Source organism: Equus przewalskii, chromosome 3 (genome assembly GCF_037783145.1).
Source record: "Equus przewalskii isolate Varuska chromosome 3, EquPr2, whole genome shotgun sequence".
In the NCBI taxonomy this organism is placed as follows: Eukaryota; Metazoa; Chordata; class Mammalia; order Perissodactyla; family Equidae; genus Equus; species Equus przewalskii.
This window is the reverse complement of record NC_091833.1, coordinates 114,773,069-114,785,250: the sequence shown is the minus strand read 5'-3', so window position 1 is coordinate 114,785,250 and position 12,182 is coordinate 114,773,069. Positions and strand designations below refer to the sequence as shown.

Sequence of the window (12,182 nt, the reverse complement as noted above, 5' to 3'; positions counted from 1 at the left end):
ATCACTTTATTATATGAGGACTGGGGGCTGCCTATATTGGTGGGGAAGTCACTAAGGATCTCATCATCCTAGCTGCCCCTTTATAAGGGCCCAACAATACTATCTCAGGTCTCCTATGCTTCTCCTGGGGAAGTGGCAAAGGATGTTTTTCCTGTCCTCTGGACAACGTAAATTTTAACTGATTACTGCAGTGGCCACGAGGATGCTCAGAGCCAGAGCTTCAGCCAATTCTAGCATTCATCTGAGCCCCCCCAACTTCATCTCCTGTACCCACTCCCATCCTAAACTTCTAATCCGTTTCCTTTTATCCCATGGAATTTTATGTATTTTGTTAGCCCTTCAAATCTTTTCTGAAATGAGGAAGGGGTTAAAAACCTTTCCCATGAGGATGATTAAAGCTGTTTCATTTTCTTAAACCAGAAACATCAAAACAGAAATTCTTTAACATCTCTGTATGAAGCCATCGCTATAAGCTGTTGCATAAATAATTGTGCCATTCCCTGGAAAGCTAAGAGCAGCCTCCACACTACCAGGTCACTAATTTGTCCCATGGACGGCAATCAGGAAAGCTCAGTCACACCTGGTGACCCACATTCCAAAGACCCAAACAGAAGAGTTCAGGAGAGCCAAGCAAGTTGGTGCCAAAGAGTCCAGCTTCTGAAATTATGTGTGTGCGTGTGTGCATGTGCGTGTGTGCCCTGAGCCCCTCTGCAAATTAAAAAAATATATATATATTTTCTTGTTGCCTATTACAGACAAAGCTCTTGGGACCCTCCTTTAGGAGAAGATAACCTAATAGGGAAGACAGGACAAACAAACCAGTGGTTAACCTACGATTTAAACAACCTCTCCAGACAACAGAAGCAGCATCATGAGTAGAACGTGATTTGCTAAATGAATTTTACTGACACTTGCTGCCAAGAGGGGTGTTACTGGTAAAATCATTTAGCAAAAAATTACTTTCTCAGCCAGAAAAATCTATAGAGGTTTCTAAAAAGAGGAAAGGAAAGTTTATTTCCTAAAAAAACAAAGGCTATGAGAAGGGTGTGTGCCAAGAAGCACGTGGGTGGGGCAGTTTCTGTACATCTGGATGCACGAGGTTAGATGTCTTAACACCGTTTACCCTGACACTTAAATGGTTCCACTCAAATACTACAATGACCTCCACATACCCAAGACTGAGAGAACTGACTCGCATTTTCAATTCAAACATCTGAGCACCTGCATGTGCCAGGCACACAGCTGTGACTCAACACAGCACCGGCCCTCAGGAAGCTTCCAATCTAGCACCTGGATGGCAAAATCCTGAAGTTTACAGGAAATACACCAAAAGCTGTATGTGAGAAAGATTCTGAGGCATGCTGCATTTTAACAAGAATTAGTAATTACCACTACTCACTGCCTCTTACTGCTGACCTTGGTCTAGTGAACTATATGCCAAGGCCAGAGATGTTGACCCCCAAAGTTAGAAGCCCCAGAATCTGGACGCCCATTTTCCATTTTCTTTCATGTGCTTTACACATGTTGTCCCACTTCATCCCTGTAACAATCTCTATGGCAAGTGGCACCCCATTTTACAGATAGGGTAACTGAGATTCAAAGGGAAGTGACTTGCGCCTAAGTACACAGCCGGCAGGGGCTGAGCTTGCAGGACTCTCCACTCTGAGCTGGCCCAACCTCTTTTGTGGATATGCTCAAACAAACAGGTGTGGAGTTTGAGAGGGAAAAGGTTGAGTCCCACACCGGTTAAGTGGGGCCTCGGGAGCCAGACAGGTCTGGGAGCAAATTCAGATCCACCACGAACCAGCCATGACTTCCAGCAAAGCACTTACTTAGAATCCCTGAGCCTCATTTCCACATCTGCAAAAAGGGAAGCAGTACCCACCAGAGAGGGCTAAGGAATGGGGAGAGCCTGGTGAGGCAGGGCGCACAGGCCTGGGAGCAGAGGAAGCGTCAATAAAGGGTAGCCCTGGATGCCGATGCCATTCTCTTCTTTTTCCTAAGACCTGAAATAACTGTATAAGGAAAAAAAAAAAGACTCTAGGGCCAAGCTATCAAAGAGCCCTGCAAAGTCTGCAAAAGCTCAGATACGAAAAGGAGTAAAATGAATTAAATGCCTTGATTCATGACCAAAAAGGTCAGACCTCTTCAGTTAGAGCTCAGAAGCTCTACTACTAATAACAAGCGGCAGCAGCTGACATTAACAAGCCAAGCACTTCTTGATGCTTTAGACAGACCAAATTAACTCAATTTCACCTTCACACTAGCCCTCTGAGGGAGGAGATGCCATCGTCCCCATGTCACAGATGGAAAGGAGGAGGCCCAGCTGCGCAGTGGAGGAGCTGGGCTCAGAAGGCGAGCATTCTGGCTCTGTCGACACATTTTTCACCAGACTGCCGCCCTCTAGAATCCGTGCCAGCCGCTTGTGGACATGATGCAGAAGTAACAGCTACTCATATTCAGTCCACACAAAGCCTTCAACCACGACAGAAACTCGTAACACTGAAGGAGCTGCAGATGCAGGGCAAATACTTATACTTTAATCGCAGAGAGCACTACATGATTTAAAAAGAAAAAAAAAAAAGAAAAACAGAGGCGGCTTGGCCTGCCCATAGTACTTGAAATCTTAGGGAGAGCCTCTTCAAAACACGAACGGCAGTGGGAATTGTCACAGGTCCTGCTCTGAGCCTCGGTCTCCCACAGCTACGGAGAAATGTCAACAGTAAGCTCATCTTCCAAACCAGACAAACCGACCTTAGAAACAACAAAGAGGACTATTCACTCTAAGGATCCCCTTTTTCGGGGGGGTGGGTGGAAGCAGTGGTTAAAAAGTCCCTGGAAAAACAACTTTCAGCTCTGAATTATCAACATTGGGGTCAGCACGTGATGTGGCAATGGCTAGGGCTTTGGAAGGAAAAAGACCTGAGGCAAGTCATCTTGCATCTCAGTCTGCCTCAGTTTCCCATCTATAAAACGGTAACAGCTGTGAAGACTATTATCCTGATGAGATGAGGTGATCTATATTAAATGGCTGCCCACTAAAGCGTGAGCCCTTTCTATGTGCCAGGCAAACATCAGAGTCATCCCAGCCTCAGCCCAACTTGTCATTCCAAAGTTTCTTCTCTCCTTGGGACCCTTCTGGGATCAAGTTTTGAAGTCTCTGAGTCTAAACACAACGCCATTCATCAGAAGCCCTGCATGCTAATCGGTATAAATCACCCATTCAAGTGACCGCTACAGACTCCAACGCCCTGTACAACCGGAGAGGGAATTCAGAACAGGGTTCTTCAAAGTTCCAGTGGCAAATCCACTTAAGTGGTCATGGCAGCTTTTTAAACAAAATCAAACAATAAAAAATATCAGAGTGCACATGGCAAGGAGTTTGTTTCAGTTCTATACCTAGTTTTACCTCCGCACTGAGCCTCAAGTGTCTAACCAGGGAGTCATGTCAAAAGAGTCTGCAAGCCACTAATTTAGAAGCATAGTAGGTCAAAGTCCCTGCCCTGAGTAGTTTACCATGTTCCCTGCTGGGAAGACAAGACCAACATCAATGAGACAGCAGCATAGAAACCTGCTGCACCTAGGCAGGGGCTGAGCTGTGGGCTGTGGTCTGATGACCAGCAAAGGGTCAGGAAAAAAGCAGTAACCCAGGGCAGCTGAGCACAGCCTCGGCTCCATGCAGGGGCCACGAGCAAAACAGATTTAGCAGGCAGGAGGAAGAGGGAAAGGGACCACCTGAAAAAGAGGAAGCTCATTTGAGAAGGGACCACAAGGGGCCCAGCTCTGAAGGGCTCACTCTAGTAGGGGCGGTAAGATGCTAGCAGAGGCTAGGAAACCAGGGTAGATAAGGAAAAATGCCATGAGAGGGCAAACCACATGCTGTGAGAGCCCTGAGGACAGGACATCTGTGGCTGGGGGGAATCAAGGAAAGTGTCTCATAAAGGGTGTCACTTGAGTGGAAAAGGACAGGGGAGATCTGGGCTACAAGGCATGAGGGAAAGGCATCCTGACAGCACAAGCAGTGACCGAGAGACACACATGAGCACTTTAAATGGGAACTGATGCTGAGTCAAAGCTGTTTCGCTCTATATTTTATGGCCTCATCAACAAGCTACCTAGAGCTGGTGGGACAAGCCCAGAGAGAACAAAAGCGGGCAGGGGGAATGAGCTAGACTCAGTGCAGAGACAGAAAGTAAACAGTGAGGCGATGAGCCGCTTAGACGCACCTGACGGCAGGGTCTACCTTATGTGTACGATCTAAACAGTGGTAAGGGCAAGGATAAGGGCATTAGACTCTTGAATTAAGAGTATAATTTGCCAGTTAAAAAAGAAAAGAAAAAAAGCCTAATTCAACAGACATTTGTTTTAAGAGGAGGAAGAAGAAAAGATCAAGATTCTCAAACAATGAAAAGAAAGTATTCCTGCTACAGTGACAAGAGGGGTCATCAATGCCACTTACAGAACTGGAAGAGTACAGCAAAGATAGCCAGTTATGCCAACAATCTAGCCAGCAGAAGCCCCCTGGCTTCCTGGAAATGTTTGTTAGCTAGGAGAAGAAAGGGTCATCAGTGAAAACCAGCGCTCAAGTCTCTGACTCAACTGTATACAGTGTCAAGATGAGCCCTCTAAAATAAGCACTAAGGGTTTTGGAGGGATGTCGGGAATAAAGCATAGCAGGTTACCTCATGTGGTACCTATTAAAAGGGTGACATGAACCAACACCAGTGACAGCACAGCAACCACATCTGCACAGGCTGAGGACCCAGGCAGCCTGCAGGGGAAGCACCGGGGGGTGGCAGGCCTGGGTTTGAACCATCCCTGACCATCGCCACCAGCAGTGTGACCTTGAGCACATTCCTCCATCCTTCCAGGCCTGTTTCCTCATCTCTTAAATGAGGAGATTAAATAAGAATGAATTAACATACGACACGTAGCCACAGCAGTGCCCAGAAAATGACAAGGAGGATTACTATCATTGTACTGCTACACAATTACTTTTCACGGTATTTCCCATTAAGACGGGTATTAACAGGGTTGTGGTGAAGACTAAACGAAAGTGCAGAGCCCGGAATACTGCAGCTGGTTTCACACTTTGTCACTTATAACAAGCAATTCTGGAGGAGAGAGGAGCATTCCTTCAGAATTTGGAATGAGACTTGTTTTGCCATTTTTAGTGGGGATGCATGGCTTGTGCAGGTCTTACAAAGGCTCAGCCTTCCAAAAGACAGTCCTAGTGACCGCTCAGGCTTGATCTCACAGCAGGAGGGACCCCCTTAGAACCCCTGAGGCCTCCTCATACTTCAGTTCTCTAATCCACATTCCCCGCAGTATTTTCCCAGAAAGCATTGTCTAAGTTACAGGAAACGTTGGCATCTGGGAAAACTACTCTCAGGAGGCCTTTTCTAATTGTCCTATTCCTTACAAGACACCTAGAACACAAAAGTTAACCTGTGAACCGGTGAATGAAACGTATTAAAACTGAGCCGGGGGTGTAACACGCCTGGTTGCTGCTGCAATCTGACCACCCTATTTGGACCTAGAGGAACAGGGTGCAGGCTGATCTTCACACAAAGGCTTCCCCAGCACCGCGGGCGAGGCCGTTCTGGCCTCTAGAAGGGGGCCTGGCCTGGACTGACCTGAATCTGAAAAGAGGAGGCAATCACATTTTGGCGATAACAATTAGGACTCAAGGTCGCGCGGGCTCTCTCTGTCTCTCACTGTGCCGATCAACCTGAATGCTGTTAGAAAATCATACGGAATCACAGACACAAAGAATGGCAGGAGGAGAAAGGCGCAGCACGACGGCCACATGCAAGCTCCGGCTCGTCGGAACAGACGTATGTGACACACATGCACCCGGGCACACCCACGGAGGGCCCCCTCCAGGCCGGCGGCAGGCCCCTCGGAGGGCGCGGGCGGCGGCCCCACTCACCATGAACGCCGCGGGGCTCAGAGGCGCGCGGCCGGCGGCTCCATGCCCCAGCGAGCGAGCGGGGCTCCCGGCCGGGCCTCGGGCGGCGGCTGCGGCGGCTCCGGCGGCTCTGGCGCGGGCGGGGGCGACAGGCCGCTCAATCGCGCGCAGATGCCGCGCCGCCGATCCGCATGCTCCGGCTCGGCGCGTCAGGCCTGGCTCGCAAGGACCCTGGGCGGCGGGGAGGGGAGACCCCTGCTCCCCGAGGTCCTGGGCTTTGACTGGCCGGCAGCTAGAGGAGGTCGCGGCGCCCTCTCTACGTCGGAGCGTGGCGGTGGAATTCCACCCCCGGTTACACTGGGCCGGCCTGAGTGCTCACACTAAGCAAGTTATGCCGCGTCCTCAGCACGCAGACATCATGCTGGACAATGTGCATTCCAAGACGGAAGCAGCCAACACCAAACGTACGGCAAAGCTCTGCTTTGTAAGACTTTTTAAAATAAGAAATGTATATCACCAAAAGGAACTAGGTAAAAATGTTAACACTAGTAACCTCTGGGCAGTGGGGTGATTCTGAGCAATTTTTACTCTCTTCTTTATACTCTACTGTGGCTCGTGTTTTCTACAATAACATTAGTTCAAGCAAAATGTCAGGGTACACACAAAAATACACATTGATAGAAATAGGACTAGTGATTGCTTCAGGGGATTGACTGGGGAGGGGCAGTAGAAACTGCAGGGTGACGATGTTAGCTTGACGTGCATTCATCAAAACGAACTGAACAGTACATTTCAGATGAGAACACCCACTGTTTGTAAATTATACCTCAATTTAAAAAAAATCTTTAAAATCTGAATAGGGTCAAAATTATTCCTGGTCTGCCCATGGGTCCAACGTCCAAAGGCTAACACATCCAGCCTGAGACAATACAAGATTCTCCTTCCACGATGCAGAAGGCCCATGAGCACCAGGCTTTGCCCAGCTGGTTTTCTGGATGACAGCGTTACCAAATTACCACCAGAAACTTCTTCACTCAGAAGAAGCCTATCATGTCCATCAGGCTGTAATCAAAAAGACAGAAAATGACAGGTGACAGCAAGTATGTGAAGAAATTGGAATTTTCATAAGCCACTGATGGATGCAGCTATTTTGGAAAAGAGTTTGGCCGCTTCTTATATAGTTCACCTACCACACTTCTAGGAAGCGACCCAAGAGAAATAGAAAAACAGGTCCACAGAAACGCTTGCACGCAAATATTCATAGCAGTGCTATTCATAACAGTCCAACACCAAAACAGTCCAAAAGTCCATCAAACAAGGAATGGCGAACAGCACCGACACAGCGATGAGCAGGAAGAAACTAGTGATGTGCGCTACTCCAGGGGTGAATCTCAAAACACTACCCTACGTGGAAGATGCCAGACAAAAGATAATTTGCATGATTCCACTTAGACAAAATTTCTTTAAAAGGCAAATCTCTAGAGAGAAAGCCTGTCAGCGTTTGCCTGGAGCTGGAGGTGGGACCTGAGATCCACTGCAAAGTGTCATGAGGGAACTTTTTTGAGTGATGAAAATATTCTAAAACTGGATTGCAGTTATAGTTGCATAACTCTATAAATTTATTTTAAAAATCACTGAACACATGACTTTTATGAGTGAATTTTATGGTATAATAATTAAACCTCAATAAAGCTGTTTTTGAAAAGTAATAGGATAAAAGGGGAGAAGTCGATGCTGGCTGGAAGAATTAGGGAAAGCCTTATTAAGAAGAATTATTCAAAAATTTGGAAATAAGAGAAAAGCATGGGGGGATGTCCTTTCAATTCACACCTGGGCATTTTTAACATGCCTGCCTGAAGTTTATTTAATTCTCTAGGAGAACATGCCTATGCTATTTATTACTCGATTAGAGCCCAGAAACTGTGAAGTGACATATTAACTTGCGAATTTATGTCCAATAGGAAAGATTACTCTAAAGATTATGTTTTCTTGTCCCCACGAGTTTGTTTGTTTAAATCTAACCTAGCAATCTTATTCTAATTTTTTCTTGTTTTTATGTCTATAAAAACCTAGTTCTTCAAGTGCCCTTGGAATCAATTTTACCATTTAACTCATCTCAATGTGTTAAATGAATCTTTGACCCATGGTCGTTAAAAAAAGAAAAGGCAAATGTCATTTAAAAAATGGTAAAATAACTTTTATATTAAGAGAATAAAGGGACAAATAACTAAGGGCAATACACAAACCTGACGGGATCCTGGCTCACAAAGAACAGCTTGGTGCGACTGGGGAAAGGAGAGCATGGTCAGGTCACGGACACGGTCACGGTCAGACGCTATTCCGGAATTACTGGTAACATTCTTAGATGTGATAACGGCTCCATGGTTATGTAGGAGAATGTCTTTAGTCTGAAGAGCTGTATGCTGACATATTCAGGGATAAGATATCATGGTATCTGCAACTTACTTTCAAATGGTTCCATTTTTAAAAATCAGAAACAGGCACAATAAAATGAAAATGGCAAAATGGCAACAATTATTCAATCTAAGTGGAGCACATATGAGTGTTCATTAAATCATTCTTTGAATCTTTCTGTGGACTTGAAATGTTTCTTCACAAAGGGAAACACTAGTAAGAATGCTGGTGACAGATCTTTCAGGCCTCATCTTAAATAACCATCCCCACACCACTTCCTGCCCGTCTAAACTACAGCAAAGCCCAGTTATTCTCTCTCCTAGCATCAGGTCCTGTTTCCTCATAGCACTTAATCACCACTTGTAATTACAGGATTATTTGATTAATATTTATTTCCCTCAAGGGACTGTAAAACCTCTGAGAGAAGGGACTTGAGTGGTCTTCTCACCACTGAAGGCTAACAAGGCACATGGCACAGAGGAGACACTCGGCATTGTGGAATCCATCATTTTTCCTTCCTTCCACCCATCCATCCATCCAACAAGCACTTCCGGTGCTCGGCCTGGCCTTAGGAATGAAGATGAACAAAGTCCCTGCCAGAGTTGCTCACAGACCAGCAGACAGATAATTATACTACATGGGTGGTGCTTGGGTGCTATGACTGAGAGAAAACTCTGAGGTTTCCAGGAGCCCCAGGAGGCAGTTGACCCAGCCTGAGGGGTTACTGGTGACTTTCCGAAAGCAATTCCTGCAGCTAGCAGAGAGCTCACACTGTGAAGCTCCATTCTCACAGAGAGGAGTGGGTTCTTAGCCCCTTCACACCTCCTACCAACACCTACTGCCACACACACCAGAAGTCAGCCAACCTGAGCCTACGGGCTCACTAAATTTAAATGAGAGAGATACACATTAAGCATGTGTTAAATATGCATTAAGATATGCTTACCAAAACACATTGCTCATCTCTTCCAGCAGGTTGTAACCTGCAAGTTACTTTAACAGTAGTTTCTATCACGTATTTTAGAACTGAATACTGTTTACAAAGTTTTAACTATATATTATACCATGTGATGACTTGGTTAACTTTTACTAAATTTTGAAACTTAAAGCAAAAATTAACAGAGCCTTTTCTCCATCTCAGTCTGGCATTAGATTTCAAGTCTATCTTAATCTACCTGTAAAGAATTTTTCCTCTTGAAGTTTTCCTTTTTTTTTTAAAGACTGGTACCTGAGGGGGCTGGCCCCGTGGCCGAGTGGTTAAGTTCGTGTGCTCCGCTTTGGTGGCCCAGGGTTTCACCAGTTTGAATCCTGGGTGCGGACATGGTGCCGCTCACCAGGCCATGCTTAGGTGGCATCCCACAGGCCACAACTAGAAGGACCTACAAGTACAAATACACAACTTTTTACGGGGGGCCTTTGGGAGAAAAAGGAAAAATAAAAATTTTTTTTTAAAGTTAGCTCAAACAACTGTGCCAATCTTCTTTTTTTTTTTTCTGGTTTTTTTCTCCCCAAATCCCCCCAATACATAGTTGCATATTTTTTAGTTGTGGTTCCTTCTAGTTGTGGCATGTGGGATGCCACCTCAGCATGGCCTAGATGAGCGGTGCCATGTCTGCACCCAGGATCCAAACCAGTGAAAACCTGGGCCACGGAACCGGAGCACACGAACTTAACCACTCGGCAACGGGGCTGGTCCCCTCCCCAAGTTTTCTGAGTTAACCAGAGCTCATTCCATACAGGCTTCCTGTATTTCCACCAGCATACTAGATTTATATGCTCATCTGATTAATCTGTCACACCGCTGTCTCTACCCTTTGAGGTCAAGGAGGTAAGACTGGCTCATTCGTCCACTATAGCATCCTGGCAGACAGACTGACAAACCCAACCTCGCTACAGACCACTGGTTTCCATAGGGGTCAGAAGGTTACTGAAGGAACAACTTCAGTGCCCCGTCTAGGAGACCGGTTAATTAAATCATGACACAGCTGCACAAAAGACCATTACTTACTGAGTAAATGAGATCACAGAAAAGTATTTAAGGATATGGGATAATGCCTACATTGTCAAAGAAATAAGAAGAAAACAGTCCACAAAGTAGTATGTTTTGAAATTTCGACACTCATTTATCCTTTTAACAAATACGTATTAACCATCCACTAAGCTGGATACTATTCTAGGCGCTGGAGATAAAGCGATTGACAAGCAAACGAGGTCTGGGCCTTCCTCTCACGAATATACATTCTAGAAGCGGTTGAGAGGCAGTGATACAGAAGCAAACAAACAGGCAAGAATTTAAGGTGGAAAAAATACCCGAGAGTCCTGTGACAGAGTGATGACCAATGGGGGAATGGTGAGTGGTCTTTCAGACTGGATGGTCAGGGAGAAGCTCCTAGAAGACACCGTCTCAGAGAGAGCATCTGAGCTGAGACCTGACAACAAGCAGTGTCATTCAATCCTAACAATCCCACAAGGTAGGGACTGTGCTAGGCTGAATAATGGCCCCCCATGTCTTAATCCTGGGGAACTGTGGTTGTTGCCTTATGTGGCAGAAGGGACTTTGCAGATGTGATTAATGTTATGGACCTTGAGAGGAGGAGATTATCCTGGATTATCTGGGCAGCCCCAAAATAATCACAATTGTCCTTAAAAGATGGAAGCAGAGGGAGATGTGACTACAGAAAGGGAAGTCAATGTGTCAACGGAAACAGAGACCAGAGTGATGCAGTCACAAGCCAAGGAATGCCAGCAGCCTCTAGAAGCTGCAAGAGAAGGAACAGATTCTCTCCTGAAACCTCTCGAAAGACCAGCTCTGCCAACACCTTGATTTTAGTCTGGAGGACTTAGGAGAACAAACTTGTATTATTTTGAGCCACCAAGTTTGCGGTAACTTGTTACAGCAGCAACAGGAACTAATACAAGTATTATGAGCATCATCTCCCTCCACTTCTTTTTTCCCCAGATACAGCAACTGAGGCTGAGTAAGTTTCCTAGTTAAATTACAGATGGTAAGTGGGAGGGTGGGATTTGAACCCAGGCAGTCTGACTCCAGAGCCACTTTCTGTCAACTCTTCTGATACCTGGCCTCTGAATTAAGATTTCCATTTCCTAAATTAAAAGTTAAATAGTGCTCCCTTCATGGCCCTAAGGCCACATTATCTATCAGACACAAGCATAAGACCAAGGAACGAATGCAACGCTTGCCAATTAATACAGGAAATACCGTGGAGTTTCTAGTGCCTATGAGAAAACTCGATCCAAAGTGCTTCCATACACCGACGAGATGTTTTTAAGTTCTATTCCGAGTTCAACTTAGAAACGTAACTTAAAGGAAGGTGTGGAAATAGCCTTACTCTCCTCAGGTCTGATGTTTCTCAAAGTCCTATGCAGTTGCTTGGGAAGGGGAACAGGATATACTACCCCAAAATATGCCACTTCGGCATACTGATTATTTTGAATTAAAGTTACTTGAGAAACAGCCGGTGCAAGGGCATTCTGACCCTCCTTTACCCCTCTGAAAGCAGGAGATAACTCTCCCATGTGAAAGGTACCCTCCCTGCACTAGGAGGGTAGAAGGCATCCTTATCACCAGAGATAGAGAATTTAGGGCCAAGACGGCTATATAAAAAACCTTGTTACTTCATTAATTTACTACCCCAAACCCCCTTTGTCTTGTCAAATTTTCACATATTTATTGTTTCCTCTAAAAGGTATAAAAGCTTCCTGCTTTGGTCACTTCTTTGAGTCTCATATTTTTATGGGGATCCTGTACGTTCAAAATTCTTCAAGTTATGTGTTCAGCAAGTTTCCTGGGTATCTAGTGAGTACATACCAGAGAGAAGCTGCACAACTCACCTGG

At 45.6% G+C, this 12,182-nt stretch overlaps 1 protein-coding gene across 10 annotated transcripts in view; it reads right to left on the bottom strand.

The window, feature by feature from the left end:
• TBC1D14 (TBC1 domain family member 14) overlaps positions 1-12,182 on the bottom strand; it is a 103,428-nt gene that overhangs the window by 33,993 nt on the left and 57,253 nt on the right. The window contains exon 1 of one of the 10 annotated variants that reach the window (XM_008524651.2): positions 5,933-6,371. The exons of the other annotated variants lie outside the window; for them this stretch is intronic. Coding sequence (XP_008522873.1) covers positions 5,933-5,935 — 3 coding nt within the window. The 5' untranslated portion in view covers positions 5,936-6,371. Of the gene's footprint in view, positions 1-5,932; positions 6,372-12,182 lie in introns of those variants that run through there. 10 annotated transcript variants of the gene reach the window in all.